General features: G+C 42.0%; 1 protein-coding gene across 6 annotated transcripts in view; it reads left to right on the top strand.

Moving 5' to 3' along the window:
* The window catches only part of OGFOD3 (2-oxoglutarate and iron dependent oxygenase domain containing 3), a 40,137-nt gene that overhangs the window by 2,406 nt on the left and 14,088 nt on the right, over positions 1–23,643 (top strand). For all 6 annotated transcript variants that reach the window (XM_077327626.1, XM_077327621.1, XM_077327622.1 and 3 more), the window contains 6 exons: positions 296–513; positions 1,592–1,667; positions 4,864–4,906; positions 17,612–17,676; positions 18,220–18,276; positions 22,878–23,031. In XM_077327626.1, coding sequence (XP_077183741.1) covers positions 296–513; positions 1,592–1,667; positions 4,864–4,906; positions 17,612–17,676; positions 18,220–18,276; positions 22,878–23,031 — 613 coding nt within the window. The remainder of the gene's footprint in view (positions 1–295; positions 514–1,591; positions 1,668–4,863; positions 4,907–17,611; positions 17,677–18,219; positions 18,277–22,877; positions 23,032–23,643) is intronic.

Below are 23,643 nucleotides of genomic sequence, written 5' to 3' on the forward strand. Positions count from 1 at the left end.
AGGGTGTATTTGCATCTGGTTTCTGATATTTGGGTCCAGTACCCTCTTAGGCAACTGTGCAGTGACTGCCTGTGGTTAAAGGACTGTGAAATGTGTGTTGTTGTGACAGTTCCCAGTTTTATAACGGTGCATATGCATGAAAAAATTTACATTTTAAATGTATCTGGGTTTATTTGTGTAGCCTACTAGGCTTTCTGTTAGAGTTACCTTAAGGGCTAGATCTTGAAAACACTGCATGCAACAGCTCACACATTCTAAAGATGCTCTTCTCTTATTACTTTTTGTTTGTGTTTAGTATTGTGAAAGGAAATAGTCAGAAGGATCCTCGCCAGAAGTGGCTGAAAGTGGCATTTCTTCTCTCTTCTGCTGTGTTGGGCTATCTTCTGAGTGGGAGCTATTTGTTCAGTGAAGAAGGAGTTACAGAAGTATTGGCTCATTATGGAGAAATCCTAGAGGACAGATTTATCGAGGTACCCTGTTCCGAGGACTATGACAGCCACAAACGTTTTGAAGGTATTTGCATGGCCTGTGTGCTGAAGGAACTTATCTGTCTCTGGCTTTGGTGCCAAAAGACAGCCAATATTAACTCTAAATTAAGTCTTTTGTCTCTGCAGGAGCAGTTGTGAATTTTTAAAGAGAAGAGCGAAGATTCTAGTCAGTCCCAGCCTTTACCAACATCAGTCTTGCATGGTGTAATACTTATTCCCTTGTTGCCTCGTATACACCCAGTCACTTGTTCCACAGATGGTGATCCTTTAATAATAGTAGCATTAGCTGTCCCAGGAACTCACAGTCCGAAAGAGAATCATGAAATTATGGATAAGGCAGGCAAGGTCACTAAGCCTGTGGTTGAATATGGATGGACATTTCTTAACTGCATAGTCTACTATGGTTTTGAACTAAGAAGCTGTTCCACATAATTTGGGGGGGGGGGGCGGGAGAGATCATGTTATTTTCTTTTATATTTCCACTCTGATATAGCTTTTTAAAATCTCCACTTGAGGGCACTCTTGAGATACTTGCATTGGTCCCACCTTCTCTAATTCAATGTTTTGCTATGGCAGGGGTGGCCAAACTATGGCTCTCCAGATGTCAATGGACTACAATGAGCCCCTGCCAGCTTGGCAGTTTGGTTAGCTGTGTGCAGTATCTAGTATGCCTAATTTGGCTATTGGTCAGGTCTAATACTGCTTAGTGCTCTTTAGGAGTGAGTTGGGAGTTAGCTCCTGCCCATTTCTGGATCCATGCCTCTCGCCAGTCCTCCAAGTAGTGCTGCTTCCTAGTTCTTACAACTGCAGTGTACTTATCTGTACAAATATATGTGTGAAAATACACCCAAGAACATGCTGTTTGATTCTTCTTTTGTCTACCAATTTTGATCCTATAGGATTTTTGTGCACCTGACAAACTGTTTTAAACATGCACAGCCTTTAGACTGCTAAATCCAGTGAAAGGAAAATAAACAAGTTCCTTGTTCTGAAAGTACAATAACAGCCAGGAAGATAAAGGGCAAGTAGGACTGTGACACAGAAGGCAAGTAAGGGGTAAATAAATCTTTCTCTTTTTTCTTTTTTTCTTTTTTTTGTTCCAGGGTGTACTCCTCGAAAGTGTGGAAGAGGTATAACAGATGCCGTTATCAGCAGAGTGGAAGCTGAGAGAATCCGTAGGTAAATTTCATTTTTTTGAATTTAAATGGTCTTTATTAACAGTTGAGAGGTGTTATTTTTACCTTTCTGAAACTTATATTTTGCTGTTTTATGTGCGTTCCACTTTCCACATAGCGGTGGCAGAGAATGATTTGTTTTTACCTAGCATTGCTATTACCTCACACTAACTTCTTCAAAAGTGGCTTTTCCTTATGTTTGTACATTAGGAGTACTCTGGAGTAAGCAAAACATGGAAGATTTCACTACTGTACATAGTCTCTCATTCAGCCTAATTTTTGGCAGTACAATTGTTTTTACAGTAACAGCTATCCCTTTTTCTGGATAGGCTCTTGCGCTCCATCAGACAAGTATTTGAGAATTTCTAGATGAGCTTTACTTACGTATCTCAAGCTTCTGAACTTAAGAAATGCTAGTTATTCAGACTTTTCCAGTAGCCCCGTCTAGAAATGATCAGGTTAAAGCTGAGTTTTATATATTCTGTGTCCCTATTAACAAGAATTTCTTCTCTTTAGTTATTGTATATGCATGTCCTGCTTTTCTCCCTATGATGTCAGTGGAATTGGACTTAAAAAAAATCTTTTATTATTTGACTTTTACCCTACCATACCCCAAAAGGGCTCAAGGTGGCTTACAAAAATTGAATACAAAGTAATTAAATACAATACAAATTTAAGATCTACTTTTAAAATTATACTAGTCCAGTTTGAAATCCCCATAACCTCCACCTCTTATAAATTATTAAGATGTATTTCTGCCTGAGGAGTGCTTCAGATGTTACCTACAGGTAGACTTTTGAACAGGGAGGCCAGCGTCCTTTCAGTGTTAACTATAGCCTCAACCACAGGCCTGATGGAATAGTTCTGTCTTGCAGTCCCAGTGGAACCAGTCAATCAATCAATCAATCAATCAATCAATTAATTAATGTTTGGATTTGTATCCCACCTCTCAGGATTTTTGTCGCCTTGAGACAGCAAGCAATTAAAATACATAAAACAATATGTCACAAGAGCCCATTAAAACAACAATACAATAGACATAATATCCCACAAGCAAGATGGCGGAAAATAATCTACCCCAACTCTACTGAATCCAGCCAAAATGTTATTCAGATCTAAGTTGTAATCATACTCCTGGGATGCTCGGATAGGGTGGGATCCCTGATCAAAAGTCTGGTCAACCCTTCTCCAGCCTCAATCAAATGCCTGGTGGAAGAGCTGCGTCTTACAGGTCCTGCGGAACCTAGACAGCTCCGTCAAGGTCCTTAGCTTTTCCGGGAGCTCATTCCACCAGGCTGGGGCCAAGTCCAAAAAGCCCCTGGCCCTGGTCAAGGCCAGGCAGATATCCTAGGGGCCCAGGACAGCCAGCAAATTCCTACCCACAGAGCAAAGAGCCCTGAGGGAGGCATAGGCAGACAAGTAGTCCCTCAGATAGGTAGGACCCAAACCGCGTATAGCCTTGAAGGTTAAAACCAGAACCTTGAACTTGATCCGAAAGCAGACCAGTAGCCAGTGTAGTTGTCTCAATACTGGCTGAATGTGGGCCCTCCAAGAAGTCCTAGTAAGGACCCTGGCGGCTGCATTCTGTATCAGCTGAAGTTTCCGGGTCAACAACAAGGGTAGGCCCGCGTAGATCCCGATAGACTGCGTAAGGTTCAATAGGTCCCTAATGTCATCTGTCAGTGTTTCACCGGGCTGCGGCCAGGGCCCAAAATGCCCTGGCTTTGGTTGAGGCCAATTTCATCTCTTTGGGGCTGGGAACCCTGAGCAAATTTTGGTTGCTAAATATTAGCATTATTTGGGTGGGGGAGTACTGGGAGAGATGGTTCCGAAGACATGAGGGTCCCAGTCCATTGAGGGCTTTGAAGGTTAATACCAAAACTGTGAACCTAATCCAGTTTCCAATCTGAAGCCAGTGCAGTTGTGAGAACACAGATTGAATATGTGCTCTCTATTGGGTCCAAGTAAGGACCCAAGCTGCTGTATTCTGGACCAGTTACAGTTTCTGAAGCAACGTCAGAGGGAGCCCTGCATAAAATGAATTACAGTAGTCTAGCCTGGGGGGTCACTGTTGCTTGAATCATAGATGCTGGCAGATGGGATCTGAGTTGTCATGCCTCATAGAGATGATAAAACACCTGGCAAGCAATATTTATGATCTGGGGCTCCATAGACAGGAAGGTATCCGAGTTACATCCAAATTCTTGAGCATACTTGAAGATGTCAATGTGACCCCATCAAGAGCTGGGAGTTGCACCACTTCCCCTTTGTCATGCTGACCCAGCCAGAGGACCACAGTGTTAGCTGGTTTCAGCTTCAGCAGACCACTTGAGCCAGTCCACCACAGCCTTCAAACGTCTGGTCAACAAAACTGGGGGGGGGGGCAGAGGAATGGCTGTCCATCAGCAGAAATAGCTAGGTGTCATCTGCATACTGGTGACAATCCAGCCCAAAACTCTGGATCAACTGGGTGAGAGAGCACATAGCGGTTCCATAGGGCCTGCAAAATGGAGCTCTTCCACCAAGCTTTCGATCGAGGCCCATGAATCAACTCTGCCAACCAGAGCCCAGAGGCCCCTCTCACCACCAACTATGTCTTGCTGATGAAAGTGTCCAATCATAGCACAGTAAACAATATACAGTTGTTGAGTTATGAAGTTACAATGTTATAATATTAAATGTTAAATATTCAGTTGTTATGAGTTCTACTGTTAGAAATATTATATGTTCTCAGTGATGACATTTCCTTGTATTGTACCAAGAATTTTCACTAAACTGCCCTGAGCTGCAAGGGAGGGCAGCATATAAATGGAATGAAATACAATAAATACATTAATTAAATAGCATTGGGGAGAGAATAGCTTCCTGTATGACCCCACTTACCAGGGCCTTTTGCTGGGAGCTTCTTTCCCCTAGCAATACCCTTTGTCCCCATCCTTGTAGGAAGGATTGTAGCCATTTAAGAGCTACTCCCCCTTTTACCACTTCTGCTCAGTGTTGGAGTAAAAGTTCATGACCCACCATGTCAAATGCAGCTGTCAGAACTAACAAAAACAGTAGTGCTGACTCGCTTAGATACAGTTTTCTCCCACTTATATTCTGTAAGTATCAATACCAGCAGTTCTTACTTTCCATGTACAAATAAACAGGAAGCTGTGCTAAAACTGTGTTCTGATTTAACATTGTTTTTTCCCCCATAGAATAGCAGAGAAGGGCATTTCCCTGGGAGGATCGGACGGAGGGGTGAGCAGTGTCCTGTTACCTTTTACATTCTTCCAGTGTCCAGGCAAGATTCTTCAGATTTTGCTTTATAATATGCTTTGGGGAGGAGAATGAGGGAGGGAAAGAGATACAAGACACATCTTGATGCAAACACCTCCAAGAAAAGGAATGCCTCATTCTTCTTTACCCATGTCCCATAGTGGATTTTTCAGTCCAGACATGTGATAGTCTTTTTGGTTGTTAAAGCTCTGTTTTTTCTAGCTTTCTGTCTTCCTTGTTTCCACAAAAACTTTAGGCTGCTTGTGAATGTTGTGTCTTGAATTGTTCTATTCATTCCACTTAATTTTTGAATACAACCTTTTAAAGTCCTATTTTGTGGTATTTTACCTTATATTCTATTAGCAAAGTGGACAATCTTTGAATACTTAAATCCAAGTGCGGAGTTAAAAAATCGGCAAGACTGATCTTTCTACAAACTTGAAAAGATTTGCAGAAAAATATAAAATCTAAGAAAAATGCATTGAGTGGGGGTTTAAAAATCTTGTAAATGCTAAAAGAAACACCTGTTGCATTAAACAATGGATTCCCTCAGTGTTAAAAGTATTCCAGCCTTCGTCCTGTCATAAGAGATGTGAGAGGAAGGCGTGGCCCTTTCCAGGCCTATTTTTAGCCTTTGAGAGGAGAACTTATTGGGGCTAGGAGTGACTAGGGTTTCCAGCTCCAGGGTGGGAAATGCCTTGAGATTTTGTTGTGGAATCTAAAGAGGGTTTGGGAAGGCATTCCCTGATGTGCATGATTCAAACTGGGCTGCTGCTTCTTACTATGAAAACCAGTGTAGTAGTTAGAGCTTCAGAGCAAGGTCTGGGAAACCTAAGTTCAAACCCCCATCTTGCTGTGGAAGCTCACTGGTTGAAAGCCACTTACCTTCAGTCTAACCAATCTCATGGGGTTGTTGTGTGAATAAAAGGAAGATAATAGTTTACGTTTCTTTAGTCCCCACTGTGGGGAAAGGTGAGGAATAAATGAAGTGAATAAATAATAAATACAGCTAAAGATGGGAGGCCGAAAAAGGGCAGGTGGGTGAAGAGCTTGAGAGGGAGGCAGGGAAAGAGGAGAAATTATGGGACTTGACAAGAGGAGGGAAAGAGGAAATAGTGTGGGGAGGGAAATGTGGGGGGGGGGGTGCCACCCCACAAGATCCTAACATACAAGGGGGCCATGTCTGGTGGCTGGCATCATACGACTGGACCACAGTTTTCCTAGATTGAAGCTGCTTGGGGTGGTGAGACGAAAGCTTAAGAGAGTGGGGTGGAAAACGGTAGGTTGGCTGTTGGGTGGAAGGAGATAGGATTGCCGGCTGCAGGTTAGGACATTCCTAGAGATTTGAGGCATAGAAGCTGGTGAGTTTGGTATTGGAAGAGGGGAGGGAAATAATGACAGACTCTGCTACCTTATCTTCCTGGTGCTGTACCCTCAAATCTCCTGGAATTTCCAACCTGGCGCTGGCAAGCCTAGTAGGAAACATATCTGGATATCTGGTGGCAGGTTAACATGGATAGAGAGGTTGTCGAGAGGCATTTAGCTGCACTGGATGAGTTCAAATCCCCTGGTCCAGATGAAATGCACCTGAGAGTACTCAAAGAACTTTCCAGAGAACTTGCACAGCCCTTGTCCATCATCTTCGGAACCTCTTTAAGGACTGGAGATGTCCCGGAGGACTGGAAGAGAGCAAATGTTATTCCGATCTTCAAAAAAGGGAGGAAGGATGACCCGGGAAACTACAGACCAGTGAGTCTGACCTCTGTTGTGGGGAAGATAATGGAGCAGATATTAAAGGGAGCGATCTGCAAACATCTGGAGGACAATTTGGTGATCCAAGGAAGTCAGCATGGATTTGTCTCCAACAGGTCCTGCCAGACCAACCTAGTTTCCTTTTTTGACCAAGTAACAGGTTTGCTGGATCGGGGAAATTCGGTTGATGTCATTTACTTGGATTTTAGTAAAGCTTTTGACAAGGTTCCCCATGATGTTCTGATGGATAAGTTGAAGGACTGCAATCTGGATTTTCAGATAGTTAGGTGGGGTTAGAGAACCACACTCAAAGAGTTGTCGTCAATGGTGTTTCATCAGACTGGAGAGAGGTGAGTAGCGGGGTACCTCAGGGCTCGGTGCTCGGCCCGGTACTTTTTAACATATTTATTAATGATCTAGATGAGGGGGTGGAGGGACTACTCATCAAGTTTGCAGATGACACCAAATTGGGAGGACTGGCAAATACTCCGGAAGATAGAGACAGAGTTCAACGAGATCTGAACACAATGGAAAAATGGGCAAATGAGAACAAGATGCAATTTAATAAAGATAAGTGTGAAGTTCTGCATCTGGGTCAGAAAAATGAAAAGCTTGCCTACTGGATGGGGGATACGCTTCTAGGTAGCACTGTGTGTGAACGAGACCTTGGGGTACTTGTGGATTGTAAACTAAACATGAGCAGGCAGTGTGATGCAGCGGTAAAAAAGGCAAATGCCATTTTGGGCTGTATCAACAGAGGCATCACATCAAAATCACAAGATGTCATAGTCAGACCACACCTGGAGTACTGTGTGCAGTTCTGGAGGCCTCACTTCAAGAAGGACGTTGATAAAATGGAAAGGGTGCAGAGGAGAGCGACGAAGATGCGGGCCCTGTCCAGGATAGGGCGGGCCCTGTCCAGGATAAAAACTCAGAGGGCCCAATCAGGAGCCGCAAAGCGGCTCCTGATTGGGCCCTCCGAGTGTCCATCCAGGGCCAAGCAGCCAATGGGGAGGCGCGCAAAGTACCTTCCTATTGGCCCCTCACCAGGACAGACCAAAATTCCATTCACCCAGCCCAGTCTGGCTGCCAGTCTGCTCCTGACCACCAAAGGGAGAGGCAGTCAGTAGGGCTGCAAAGGGGGATGAGAACAAAGGCTATTCGCCCCAAGGCTGTCCTAACTGTCAAGTCCAACTGTAACTTCCCTCAGAACCCTGACAGAGCTGGCAGGAGGCTGCAGAGTGCTCCCCCTCCCCCCCTTCAGGCCTGCTGTGAAGGAACCTCTGACAGGCCCTGACTGAGGGAAGGAGGCCTTTCCAAGAGCAACGCAGGGGAGCCTGAGGGCCTTCCTTTTGAGGGGGGGGGGACTTTCCCCTTCTGCCAAACAGTTGGCTGACAGGGAGGCCACAGAAAAGCCCCTTCTCACTTAAAATACCGCTCTGGCCAGGGGTTAGACACAGCCAAGCCATGTGTCTTTCTTCTTTGCAACTCTCTGCAGATTTGAGGCCACTGCACAGCGTTATTCTGCAGAGGAAGCTGGCTCTTTTGTCTCCTGTTTCATCTGCACAACAACCCTGTGCAGTAGGCCTCAAGTCTTTCAATTCAACAACAACCTGTGTGGGAAGCCTTAAATGTTTCTTCTCTACCACAATCCTCTCCAAAGTAGCCCTTTCTGCCTGGGGAGCTGATCTTTATACTCTGTAAGTGAGCTGTAATTCCAGGAGCTCTCCAGGCCACACCTGTAGGTTGGCTACCCCTAGGTTGGAAATATTCCTGGAGGTTTGGAGGTGGGACTTCAAAATCGTACAATGCTTCAGAGTCCAGCCTTCAAATGAGCCATTTTTGCCTGCAGTTGGTAGGGAGTGGTGCAGGAGTGTCCCTCCTGGCCTATGGGTTATGGCCAGCCCTTATCAGCAACCGTTTGTATTCTGGGGCGCAGACAGGCAGACCAGCATAAGTCCTGTGAGTCTGGAAAGTGCAGGAAGATCTAAATAAATATTTACAGCCTGAAACTAAATAGAGAACAAGTAAATGTCTGGAGACACATCGTAACTGAAATAGTAACTGGCAAATAACCTTGGCTGGGCAAATAAAAAAACAGTATTACAAACCTTACTAAGGTCAAGACTGCTGTACACAGACAGTCTTCCTCTTAGGGTTGCCAGCTTCCCTGTGAGGCTCGCTACTCCACCTCCCTCATGGGGAGTCTGCTATGGGGAGAGAAGGGGAAGACGATTGGAAAATGCTTTGAGACACCTGAGGCCTGCTGGGTCACTGTGGCCCATTCCCAGTTCTCTCAGATCTCTCACAACCCTACATACCTCACAGGTTGACTATTGTGGAGAGACAAATGGAAAAGGTGTTTGTAAACCGCTTTGAGACTCCTTTGGGTAGTAAGCAATAGGGTACAAAAATCTGTAACCATGAAAGAAGCATGTGGGCATATAACATTTTACCAACTGTGAAAATATGGGAGACAGAAGGAACAGGGTGGACACCTGTGTACTGTGACTACCCCATGTGTATTAGGGCAGAGGGGCATTTCGGTGAATGTGGCCTAATTCACACAAGAAGGGAAATGACGCAGAACTGGGGGGAATTGGTTGCCATGTAATCTTCCCCTAAGAAGAGTCTCCAGTCTGATTTTCCCTTCACATATCTGAAGACATGGCTCTGGAAAGCTCATCTGTAACCACTATGCCACAATTCCCAAAGGTCAGTCCTCTCCCACAATCAATGAACATTCCACATCACAGGTTCTTGACACCCATATCTCCATACCCATGGCTTCATTTGCCACCATGCCATCACAACCTCCCACACAACACACATGACAACCCCATGCCCTTACAGACTGGACAACTCCTCCCCTTCCTCTTCCCACTGCCAAGCTCTAGCGCCCGTTGTATTCTTGGAGACAACGGGCTTTGCCCCTAGTCAGGAAAAGAATTTTCAGCAGTAGTTCAGCAGTGGAATAGGCTTCATAAGGAGGTGGTGAGCTCCCCCTCACTGGAATTCTTCAAGCAAAGGTTGGATACACACTTTTCTTGGATGCTTTAGGATGCTTAGGGCTAATCCTGCGTTGAGCAGGGGGTTGGACTAGATGGCCTGTATGGCCCCTTCCAACTCTATGATTGTATTAGGATTGACCTAAAAGTTCCATTTAATTAAAATTCACTAGTCCATGTATTCACTACAAAATCGTGCAACGGAGTCTGCCAGAACAAGGTCCCGGATCTTACTCTCGTTTTCAAAGATGCATGTTTTCATCAGTGGCTACTCCTTAAACCATAATATCCTTCAATAAATGTAATATTGTAATTTAGTCAATGCATTCCTATGACACAGATTTTCAGAGGACGAGATTCCAATATATCATGCAGACATTTAATCCCAGGCAGACAATTGATAAATGTGTTGATAACAATTTTGAAATTACTAATTGGATGTGTATATTCAGAAATTTCCAACATCAGTTTCCAAACAGCAATGCCCACATTGAAAATTGTCATTTAGCAAGTCTCTTGAAGGGATTTTAAAGATATGGGATTAAAAAATCTGAAAATCGGTGCTACAGAGGATCTTTCGAGAATCAGAAATGGTATTAAAGATGCCTCATTAACAGATCTTTGGATTGTGAACAATACAACTATTGACAGAGCCAATGGGGGTTGAATTGGCATATCCCTTTAAGTGTCAGTTGATGAATTGAACCTGTGTTGCACCTGTTCTGCAGAGTGATGTGTATCTGATGAAAATATTGGGATTTCTTTTAGACCTTGCTTAACTTTGAGATTGTAAGGTGGGGTTCTCCATGTGAGATTTGTTGGAGCTGTGAGCCAAATTGATACTCAAAAGTAGTCATTTTTGTAAAATGTAATATTTGATGGGGTTTGGTTCTCAGTTTCACTGAATAACTTATTTACAATTATAATTATAAATTTACAATTTACAATTTTAATTATAAAAATACATTTTTATAATGCTTGTGTTTATAGAGTGTTCAACAGGAATGCATTGATAATTACAGTATTACATTTATTGAAGGTAGGTTGTGAAGTAGTTTCCGGAAGTATAATCACATAGGCATTGTATGTATAATAACTGTATGTTTTGTATTTGACTTTTATACACACACAAACACACACACCGTATTTGCCATCGTATAAGACGACTGGGCATATAAGATGACCCCCAACATTTCCACTCAAAATATAGAATTTGTTACATTACATTACAGTACTATGGGCAGCTATGTCTATCCCAACTGAAGTGCACCCAGCGTATAGGACGACCCCACCACTTGGAGGCATGCTTTTCAGGGGGAAAAAGTAGTCTTATACACCAGCAAATACTCTGTGTGTATGTGTGTATGTATGTATGTGTATATATATATACATACATACATACAAACATACACAGAGAGAGAGAGAGAGAGAGAGAGAGAGAGAGAGAGACTCTTGTGGCACAGAGTGGTAAGGCAGCGACATGGCTCAAGGTTGACTCAGCCTTCCATCCTTTCGAGGTCGGTAAAATGAGTACCCAGGTGGAAGGCTATATTGGCAACTATCACCCAGATAAATGTGACAGGAGTTATGCCACTTGGTTGGAGACATGCTATCATAATGTCATTTTATAAGAAGGGAGACAAAGCAGGCCCCTCTCACTACAGGCCAATTAGCCTTTTATCAATAGCCAGGAAGTTTCACACTCATTACTGATTCATGGACAGGTTGGAGAAAAATTAAATTCTTGGAAGCGGGCTGGCTGGCTTTAGGTGAGGGTCTGTTATGGATGATCAACTTCTGACATTACAGTTCTTAATAAATTTATACCCAGGAGTCAGGTGATTCTTGCTACTATCCTCGAGGACTTGAAAGCGGCTTTTGATACCATACCCCCCACCCCATGGTGGCACAGATTAAAACTAACATCAGTTCACAAAAGAATGTTGGCTTTGATTGAGATTTTGTATTCTACTCTCATTGCACAAGCCCTCTATGGGTTAGGCCAGCCTTTCTCGACCATTGAGAAACCCCTGAACCATTTGTGCAGAATGTGTTTGGGAAGCATAGCTGTGTACATGCCCACCCACGGCCCCTCCCCGTCTCACCTCCTTCAGGACTATCATTGGCTGTTTTGGAAGGTGGGGGCAGGTTGACATGACTATACATGGTCATATCACCCAATACATTTTTAGCAATTTTAAAGATTTATTAAAAATTAATTAACTCTGACATATTCGGAAACCCCTTCCAGGGTCGTCAAGCAACTTCAGGGTTTCACAAAACCCTGGTTGAGAAAGCCTGGGTTAGGTGGCAACTTTCCAACATAATTTTCCTACAGCAGGGAGTACCCAAAGATGTATGTTGGCCCTTTTATTGTTTAACTTGTATATCAATAATATGATTTCTGCTGTCACTGTCCAGACCTAGTATTCTCCATCCATTGCTAACATTTAAATTTCTGTCCTACTTTTTGCTGATGATACAGTTCTCCTATCAAGAACATCAGTACTGGCCTCTCTTCGACCGTTTATGCACTGGAGGTTTCATGCCAGGCTGAAAGGTGGAGTTTTAATAGTGGCAGGTTGCCCCACCTCTTCCTGCACCCACATGGGGGAGCATTTGGCTCGGTGCACCTCATCCACCCCCAATTTGTACTCCTGCATGAGAGCTGGGGCAGTGAAGTTCCCAGTGCATAAATGGTCTTCTAGAAGCTTTTGCCTCTTATTGTCTGGGAGAATACCTGATAACTATAAAAAATCTAAGGTTATTGTTTTTTTAGGAGAAATCTCAGCTATACCACAAGTGGAAAATTCATGGCAATGATATTGAAGAGATCCCCTGTTTTAAATACTTGTTGTTTGGTTTGACCAGAGAGGAACTTGGTCAGTTCAAGCTGCTCATGTTAAAAGACTGGCTATCGTAACATTAAATATTATCTGCTGTAACTTTTATTCATCTGAAGCTCAGTATATCCCGGCTGCCATCAAACTGTTTAATGCTTAGATGACCACGCAAAGCTTATATGGGGCTGGTATATGGATTTTTTAAAATTAATATATTTTTTATTTTCATAAAGATAGAAATATAGAATAGAGACACTGTAAGTTATTAAAACAGAGAATAGTAAAATATAGTCTTCACTTGAAAATATAAGACCCCACATTAACTACACAGTGGTATAAACTTTTGCCCAAAACCTATAAACTTTTTCACGTTTCCACCGCGTTTAAGAAGAGAAGCCCACTCTGTTACCACCCCTCCAACACTTGTTATATAAGTATAAGTTATATAAGCATAAGCTGTTAATACAAAAAATGGTAAAATAAAGTCTTCATTGGCCACATTTACACCTCCTTGATTAAATGCCTCCCTTTAGTCATGCCTTAAGTTTAGACTGGGAGTCACTACGGAGATATATTCAGTAATACAGATTCAGCCCCAAACTTATAAGCTTTTTCACATTACCGCCATATATAGGAAAAGAAGCCTACTTTGTTACCACATTTTGAACGTTTGTTAGCATAGTTTTTAGTAATTTTTACAGTCCCTTTTGGTGTCACATACATCTATAAAACATTTCATACTTGTCACATTCTAAGAGCCATCCTGACAGGTATATTTTCAAATTTGAATTAAATGCTTAATATCAAACATTCCTTGCAAAACAGTATGAGCTTTGGCCCTATGGCAATACACTAATAAAGAAGAAATAGAGGGGGAGAGAAACCCTGTTTTGTATTTCCGGCACTTACGATTATATTGCCTATGTGCCTACAGAAGAAAAGAAAAAAAGAGAAAAAAATTCAGCCACTGCTTCTCCTTTCCCTTCCCCGGTCTTCTTAAGGGGGTCTCATATCGAGGCTTGCTGCATCTTGTGTTCTGTCCAGTTGACCTTTGGCGTAGAAAGTGCAGCTGTACTACACAATGGTATAAACTTTTGCCCAAAGCTTATAAACTTTTTCACGTTTCCACCACGTTTAAAAAGAGAAGCCCCCTCTGTTACCACCCCTCCAACACTTGTTTACATAGTTCTTAACAATTTTAACGGTCATTTTTGGTGTCCCATAACACCTGTACTTAACACAATCTTAGAACCATCCACATTTGGGCTGGTATATGGATTGATAAAATAGGGTAGTCCTTGAATTCAACTCTTCTTAAATTCCTACATTCCATCTGCAGAATTCTTTGGACTCCCTTTAACTCCTTTTATTCAATTACCGGACAGGAAGTCATGGGAATGATTAAGAAATGTCTGTTTAAGCATTATTGTAACAATACAATCTGTAGAGCATTACGTGTTTGTTCTAATACATCTGTTTTCTCCTTGGAGAGCTTCCCAATTACTACTTGTAATTGACTGTTTATTGCTCTAGGCATGCCTTTATGTTGGTGTGCCTCAATGCCTTACCATATAAAGCTTTCTGAGGGAGGTATCTTACGATACCATACTCTGATAGAGTATGCAGCTGTGGTGCAGGGAGTGTAGATACCCTGTATCAAATAACCTTTGAATGCAATTACTCTTCTGAGCCTAGATATCTTTTAATAGATCATATGGAGACTACTTCTTTTATTAGAAGAATATATATTAGCAGACCAATTACTCTTGAAAAATTGTATGCCATCTATGATATTTTTGCAACCATTCAGTTAATATCTAACTTTGTATGTTAGCAATCTGCTTAGAACTAATAACTTAAAAAGCAGCATATTGGAGAGAAAGAAGGAAGAGCAGGAAAAGGAGTAAGCTTTCAGGAAAGAAAAAGAGAAAATAGTGAGGGGGGATGAGATGCCTTCTGCAAGTTCTTCCATCTTTTATGTGAGAGCCAGCTTGGTGTAGTGGTTAAGAGCAACAGCCTCTAATCTGGAGAACCAGGTTTGATTTCCCCATTCCTCCACATGCAGTCGCCTTGGCCTGGTCTACAGTAGGCAATCATAAACTACTCTGAGAAGCCTTTGGGTAGTAAAAAGCAGGGTGCAAAAAACCCACAGCTTCTCCTATAATTGGCAAACATTCTGTGTCTTTCTTCCAAATAATTGTATAAAACTAGAACCAAGGTTCTCTTGGTTTGCTTCTAGAAATAAGAATTTTATTTCCAATTATTATATGCCAAGAGAAAACATGGCAGTGTCTGGTAAAATGGAGATTAAGTGGCTATGTGAAATGGTACCACTGCATAGGAGTTGTACTGAAGGGATTTAGAAGTACAGACTGCTTTGTTATTTACATTGAGGGGATTTGGGGTCCTTGAATGTCAGGACTGAACAATTAGAATGCTTCTCATTTTGGTTAAGTCAAGCATTCTTTCATTACATCTGCCTTGAATACTGTGTTCAATTGGGGGGGGGGTTTATGAGATTGCATAGGCTTGAGCTTTAATCCTGAAGTTTCCCAAAAGTGATCTTGTTACCTGTTTGCCTTTCTTTATCATTAAATCTGTGGTCTTTTCTTCTCCTTCCTAATGTTTATTCTCCTTTAAAAGAATACTTAATTTCGATTTATTGCCATTGTTATTGGCTCTGACATAGAAATGTTTATGTTAAGTGTGTGATCTTCTTCTACAATAAATGCTTTGAGATAGTTCTGTATGAAACCTATGATCTGACCTATCTCTAGCTTATAGAGGAGACAGTTTTTAGCTCTATATGTGTATAGTGGTGAGATGGTCTGGAATGATTTCATAGTGAACCTTGGCAGTTTCCTGAGTCTCCAAGATGTCTGAAATTGCCTGTACATCTTTATCAAGGTTATATTGGAGAACTGTATTGTTGTTCCAAAGATTAATTTAAGGAATCAAATGAATGAGGCTTTTCTTTTCTGTGAAGGATAGCAAACCTATTGACTAAGGATCTAAATAGTCCAGTGAGAAATTCAGAACTGAACAAAAGGTAGGAATCAAAACAAGATAAGATGCCCTTGACTAGTTTTATTCAAATTAGCTTCAAACATGCTTTAAATTTAGATGTGGTGAGAAGCAATGTTTCTTGTCTGTGCATGGGAGGTTTTGTTATTATTACCTGTTGCTGCATTCAGCTGGCAAGGACAGAGGTCTCTATAGGTACGATAGTAGCTGAGTGGAAGACATAGCCATAGAGGTCGTTTCCAGTAATAAAAAATGAACTTGGCTGGCCACCATCAGTATCTTTCTCAGTTTTGGTTGAATTTTTACACCAAGGGCAATCAGCTCAGAGCACTCAGGTTCATGTTGGAGTGATTTCAAAAGGCACATATTGAATTGATGATCGTGATGGTGGCTATGGGAGTCAGATGGTGCATTTTGAAAATTAAGGGAATCTGTGGCTTGTAATGCATGTAGAGCAATGGAAAAAACAATCTAAATTTTGATTTTAAAGAGAAAGTGATCTCCTTAACTTTAAGTGGCAAAACTTGATAATCATTGAAATCTGTAGACTCAAAACCAGAAGGTAAATATACTGTGTGAATCACCATCTTTATAGTCAGAATAAAAGCTTTTTCTTTTTTCTTTTTAATTCTATTAGTTTTGGAATAAGAGAGAAGTTAAAAGTAATATGAACTTTTGGGGAGAATGTATGGATACTCTTCAACTCAGAAAATCAAGTTGTTGAAGGCAGCTGTAGATGCAAGAGCCAGTATCTATAAAATAGATGTTAAATTTAGTTTGGTTAGAATTTACAAGAAAACAAGGGTAAAGAATTTGAAGATCTAATTTTCCTCCCCCCACTACTCTTTCTCTTCCCTCAAAGGCCCTTTTCCTGCTTCCCACCAACCAACTAACCTACCTTTATTCAGTTTTACCTCCTTCCCCTTCCCCTCTGTACAGGAAAACTAGCTCCAGGTATGCAGCACTGGCCACCAACCCTAGTTGCAATGTGGAACTAGCAGTAACTTGTGGGGGCACCTTGGTTTCCTCTGTGTCCAAATCCCCACACTATTTTCTCTTTCCCTCCTCGTGGGAACCCCATATCCTCAACTGTTCCTACTGCTGTCTCCCTTTCTGACCCACCAACCAGCCCTTTCATCAGCTCCCCCCATCTTCAATTATGTGTATAATTTGTGTAGTAAATTGTATACCCTTCTTTCTCCTCTGGTTTGTTTGATTTTCACAACAGCCAGGTGAAGTAGGTTAGTCTGAGATTGTGTCACTGGCCCAACGTTATCTAATGAGTTTCCAAGGCAGAGTGATGTGTGTGCGCCTGCCAGTGCGTTGCCTCCCCGCCTCCTCTCCCCCCCTGCACCACAGCACTGGTGGCTTTAGGCACCAACGGCCGAGCGCCTAACCCTAGAGTGATGGTTGAATGTGAGTCTCCCATATCCTAGTCCGAAACTGTAACCACTCCACCATTCTCTCTTTTGTGAATTTGCTGCTGTTGAACAGTAGCAAGCAGCCAGTCATAGGTGAGTAATGTTAGTCACATAATATCAAGATACCCGGCTGTTGCTCCAAGACCTGGCCCTAATTAGTTCTCTCTCAAAGACCAAAACAGCTATGGGAAAGACCCATCTTTTACTAACAGAAGCCAAGTCTTTAAAGGGTAGCAGTAGTGTGTGATTGTCTAGCAATGGCCACAGATGACAGGTACTGTTTCTATTGGGGGAGGTGGGTTAACATGTGGGGTGTTTTTCAGGATTGTAGAAAAATCTATTTTGTCTGTTCATGGGTTCCAGTCTCCAGATTTAAGTATCCACAGATTTGGCCAAGTTGAGAATTAGGTACATTGATGTAATGGTGGAGATGCAAAGATGAACAATTTTTTTTTTTGGTCATCAAGAAATAAAGTATTGACAGTAAGCTTTTATACTTCATGTAATACCTAGGATACCAAGGAACAATGATCTAGCCTACAAATAGAAATTATTATTTTAGAGAAAAGTAAGCAACCTTATATATTTGTTATTTTTCTGATTTCTGTTTCTTTCTGTTTGATGTCCCCCCCCCCCCAGGCTTCAATTCTGGATTTGCACTCTGGAGCTCTTTCTTTGGGAAAACATTTTGTTAACATGTACAGGTAATGTGGTAATGCCTCTTAGACTCTGTGTCCTTAGGTACTGCTGATTTCAATGATTTAGCTACTTAGCATGTGATGGATATTTGTAAAGAGAGACAGAGGTTAATGTCTGGAAAAAAGGTATATTTATCTGCCTTTGCCAAAAATTATGTGGTATCTGTCACATAAAATTTTATTAACAAGTTGAGCCTTCAACAGAACAGTAAAAGTCTTGCTCCCTACCCAGGCATTAGATTTTTTCTAGTTTTCTAGCATAGTTAGTCCCTTTCTTTAATAAGGGAAGGAAATCAGTTTGTGCAGTTTTTTTTAATTGTGATCATCTCTGCTAATACTCAATAGCAGCACTATGGTATCCTTCTTTAATGGCTACATTAATTTTTACAATTGTCATTTTAGAATTATTGATTTTTAAAATCATGTTATGAGCTGTAATCTGGGTACATTTATATTATTTGCAAAGAGACTGTAAGTGCTGACTGATGCAGAGATTTAAATTGCATTTTCCACATGGTATGGCTTAGTTTTTTACTTGTCTATCTTCAGGTATTTTGGGGATAAAATCCCTGACATATTTTCAGAAGAAGATTTTCATTTGTATAGGTAAGAAACCGCTACAATTTTAACTTCTCTTTTTTCTTCCCTCAACCCTCTAATACAGGCTTTCTCAAGCAGGCTTTTGTGAAACCCTGGGGGTTCTTGACGGCCCTGGAAGGGTTTCCCAAATGGGTGGGAGCTAATTAATTTTAAATATATTTTAAAATGTTGTTAAACATTTATTGGGTGATATGACAATATATGGTCATGTCGACCTCCTCCCCCCTCTCAAAATGGCCAGTGATGGGCCTGGAGGGGCTGGGAAGGGAAGGGGCCCAGGTGGGCATGTACACAGTTATGCTTCCCAACCATAGTCTGCATGACTGTGCCACTTGTGGGCCTTCTTGAAGCCTAAAGAATGTTATAGGGGTTATGATACATATCTGAGGGACTACCTATCACCTTATTTGTTGGTGGTTCCTGGCCCATGGGACGTTTGTCTGGCCTTGACCAGTCTTTGGTTGAGGCCAGGGTGTGGAAGATCTAGGGGCCCCTCTACATTTACAGCTACATCTATATTTGCCTCTGAGAATATACTGAAGAACAACTATATTCTGATAATTGGCACTGACCCTGGGGTGCTGGCGGTGGGGGGGGTAGGAGGGAGATGACGTTGAATGTTATATATATATATATAGCCCCCCCCCCCCGAGCTCATGCCACTTAAGGTGGCTTTGGGCCTCTCGGACTCTGGAGCAACTCGCAGCCGGATCAAGTGGAGTGGGCGGGGGCTGGCCAGCTCGTTAGCAGAGCGGGACGGGATGGAGGACAGATGTGATTAGCAGCCTGGGACAGAGGTTTTTCTTTCCATTTATTAAATGTCTGCGGTTCTTTCTGTTTTGAGTGATTTGCAGATCAGTTGTTGTTGTTGCTAGGTGCGAAGTTGTGTCCAACCCATCGCGACCCCATGGACAATGATCCTCCAGGCCTTCCTGTCCTCTACCATTCCATGGACTCCATCCAGCCACCTCATTCTGTCGTCCCCTTCTTCTTTTGCCCTCAATTGCTCCCAGCATTAGGCTCTTCTCCAGGGAGTCCTCCCTTCTCATGAGGTGGCCAAAGTATTTGAGTTTCATCTTCAGGATCTGGCCTTCTAAGGAGCAGGCAGGGCTGATCTCCTCTAGGACTGACCGGTTTGTTCACCTTGCAGTCCAAGGGACTCGCAAGAGTCTTCTCCAGAGTTCAAAAGCCTCAATTCTTTGACTCTCGGCCTTCCTTATGGTCCAACTTTCACAGCCATATATTGCAACTGGGAATACCATAGCCTTGACTAAACACACTTTTGTTGGCAGGGTGATGTCTCTGCTTTTTAGGATGCTGTCTAGATTTGCCATAGCTTTCCTCCCCAGGAGCAAGCGTCTTTTAATTTCTTTGCTGCAGTCCCCATTTGCAGTGATCTTGGAGCCCAGGAAAATAAAATCTGTCACATTTCTTCCTCATCTATTTGCCAGGAGTTGAGAGGGCCGGATGCCATGATCTTTGTTTTCTTGATGTTGAGTTTCAAGCCAACTTTTGCACTCTCTTCCTTCACCCGCATCAACAGGCTCTTTAGTTCCTCTTCGCTTTCTGCCATTAGAGTGGTATCATCTGAATATCTGAGGTTGTTGATATTTCTCCCTGCAATCTTGATCCCAATTTGTGACTCCTCTAATCCCGCCTTTCTCATGATGTGCTCCGCATACAAGTTAAATAGGCAAGGCGACAGTATACAGCCTTGTCGAACTCCTTTCTCAATTTTGAACCAACTGTTGCTTCTTGACCTGCATTTCTCAAGTTTCTCAAGAGACAAATAAGATGCTCTGATATTCCCATCTCTTTAAGAACTTGCCACAATTTGTTGTGCTCCACACAATCAAAGGCTTTAGCATAGTCCATGAAGCAGAAGTAGATGTTCTTCTGGAACTCCCTAGCTTTCTCCATGATCCAGCGTATGTTGGCAATTTGATCTCTACTTCCTCTGCCTCTTCAAAATTCTGCCTGTATTTCTGGAAGTTCTCGGTCCACATATTGCTGGAGCCTAGCTTGTAGGATTTTGTGCATAACTTTGCTAGCATGAGAAATGAGTGCAATGGTGCGGTAGTTTGAACATTCTTTGGTATTGCCCTTCTTTGGGATTGGAATGTAAACTGACCTTTTCCAATCCTGTGGCCATTGTTGAGTTTTCCAAATTTGCTGGCATATTCACCTATTTGCTGGCATATTGAGTGTATCACTTTTACTGCATCGTCTTTTAAGATTTTGAATAGTTCAACTGGAATGCTGTCACCACCACTAGCTTTATTGTTGCAGATCAGTAGTAAAGTTTTATTAGATCAGAATTTGAACCAAAGGGTAAAGTCGAAGATAGTTGAAGAGTTTAATGCAGTTGGCTGAGGTTCTTTATGCAGAGAATTTATGTAGGCGTGTCCTGCTCAAAAACTTGTATTGTATAATCTAGAAAAATTAATTATAGAAAGCTATCATATAGTAACTGTCACACATATCATATGTACCTGTGACAGAGATGCAAACTGAATTAAACCAAATGGGCAAACAAACACAACCCCCAAACCTCACCTTATGGAGAGATGTTTATATTCCTTATCCATTGTTCTTAATATTTCAGTCAGTAACCTTTTATTGGCAGCAAATATGTATAAGACATATAAAAATAGAGTTTAAAATTTCAACAAAATAATAAAATAGTCCATGGGGTTATATAACTAAACAGATCTTAAAATGATTAAATAAACTATAAAAGATAAAACACAAGGTAAGCAGCATATTATAAAAGCATCTTAGTTAAAACTCTGGCAACTAAAATGGTTACCTCTGGGTCTTTGTCAGAAAGCAGAAATTGCAAGGTCATAGATTTACTTACAGAAGGCTTGTTTCCCAGCAAAGCAACAAAGCTGTCATCCCGACACTGCTCATATAAAGGGCAATCTAACAAAATGTGTGAGACAGAGTCAGGGCAGCCAGAACCACACAGACAGAGTCTCGCATGGTATGGGATATGGTGGATATCATATGGGATATTCCCCTCTAATACCTTTGAGGGGAAAGCATTCATTTGTGCCAGGAGAAAAGCTCTTCTCAGGGGTGGGACATCAAGAAGATGCAAATATGTAGGCATAATATTTCTCTGCATAGTGATGCCAAAGAATGCTGGTGAGCAGACTCGAGGCTGGGTAGGTATGAGTTCCTGCTGCTCGTGGTCTAATATTCTCTGTTTAATAATCCGGAAGATACATTTTTCTTCCAGAGGTAGTAGGGAGTTCAGATCGATGCCAATGGAGACTAATTTTTGTTCAATAGCCTGGAACCATCAAAATTTAAGAGGGTCACTTTTCAGACAAGTTAAAAGGCTGCCATTTTGTATTCTAAAAAATAGTCTGACCCAAAATTCAAAAGTAGGTATCCAGGCCCTTGTCTCTACCCTAATGTGGCCAAATACTGCGCAAATTACATGGTAGGAGACACAATTGGGAACCCCTGCAATTTGCCTATAGAAAGCAGATTGAACACCCTCAATAGATTTATTAAAGGCAATATTTGTGAAACAGCCCTGGGGGTGGAGAGTGTCCTGGCTGTCTGAGTTGGAATAGGGCCAGTCAGGGTATAGCCTGCAGCTGACCGCACCCTGACTGGCCCTACTCCTACATCTCCCTCCGTGGATGCTAGCCACTTTGCTCTCAGTCGCTGCAGGAACCAGCATGTGAGAGAGGGAGATACAGAGAGCCCTGCCAAACCGCAAACCAGCCCTGATTACCTGCTATGGCTCCTACTGCGAGGGAGAGAGACAGAGAGAGCCACCCAAACGAGCCCTAATTCCCTGCTACAAACATCCCTGATTACCTCCTATGGCTCCTGCTGAGAGAAAGAAAGAGAGATCTGTGCCTGCTGGTGTCCCCTGGGTCCTAGCACCCATTGAATTCCTGGTGGCAATGGGCTTTCTTGCTAGTTCTATAATAAACTGTTCTGCTGTTCTTCACCTTTGAATTTGCTCTAAAACTTCATTTCTTTGAGATACTTTTCAGTGAAATTTAAGACATTCAAATGGTTCTTCCAAAACTACAGATTGTTACATAAGGACTCTTCCTTGTTTTGGTTTTTGTGGTATAGTGAGTTAGTGAACTTGGTCACTACTTCATGGAGGTGGAGTTCTGACTCCTCTGTCAGCCTTTCTCTTTTTTACGTAAGGTAAGGAGAAAGGTTGCGGAATAGTTACCAAGGATGTGTTGTGCTTGAATTTTAATTTTAATATTTACTTTAATTTTAAAAGGATATTTAAGACAGGAAACTACAGTGGTGGAAATATGAGCCCATTGTCAGGGCTCCCCATGGGCAATTCTACATTGAGGATCATTGGTTAACTACTACTTGGATCTGTTCAGTGGTGCATATACCCATGAAAGTGTACTAAGGATTACACTGTAAGCAACTGAACTGTACCAGGAAATTTCCACTTCAGATTTCACTAGATTTCTTTATAAAAGGTGTGTTATATTCTATAAAGTGTTATACACATGCCATACATTATTATTTGCAAATGGAGGAACTGTTGCTAGGTCCTGGTTCATTGTACAATGTCTGAGTCTGAAAAGGTGCTATCTTCTCCTTTGCAGTGAACTAAGACAGCGAATTCAGCAAAAAATAGCTCTCACATTTGGCATCAGCTCCTCTTCCATATATTTGACTAAGCCAACCTTCTTCTCCAGAATAAACAGCTCTGATGCCAAGACAACTCATGATGAGTACTGGCACCCACATATTGACAAAGTAAGTGGGATGATGAAAGAAAATAATTAATATCTGGTTTTCAGATATAGTCTGTAGTGTGCCCTTTTCAATTTTGGTGAACTGGCATTGTAATTATTGCATACAGTTAAGTCCCTGAGATCAATAGAGATTGTTCCCAATTAAGAGGGCCCAGGAGTGGACTGTTATTATATCATTTTCTAGCTGGGAAAGTTACGATGTTGATCGTTTAGTGGGGGCTTAAGCCAAAATATTTCAGTATTAAATATTAAGTAACATTTAAGTATTAAACCAACAACAGTCATACTTCTGTTTCATGTGGTTTTGTTAGGTTTTCATAATTGTGGAAATCTGTACAGGAATGTTGTGAGCAGGGCAGTGGGTGAGATTGTGAAGAGCTTTTGCATTGGCTTATTTTGCACTTGTAGAACAAGTGCTTGCAAGAGCCTCTTGTGGCGCAGAGTGGTAAGGCAGCTGTCTGAAAGCTTTGCCCATGAGGCTGGGAGTTCAATCCCAGCAGCCGACTCAAGGTTGACTCAGCCTTCCATCCTTCCGAGGTCGGTAAAATGAGGACCCAGCTTGCTGGGGGGTAAACGGTAATGACTGGGGAAGGCACTGGCAAACCACCCCATA

Source organism: Paroedura picta, chromosome 3 (assembly GCF_049243985.1).
Source record: "Paroedura picta isolate Pp20150507F chromosome 3, Ppicta_v3.0, whole genome shotgun sequence".
NCBI lineage: Eukaryota > Metazoa > Chordata > Lepidosauria > Squamata > Gekkonidae > Paroedura > Paroedura picta.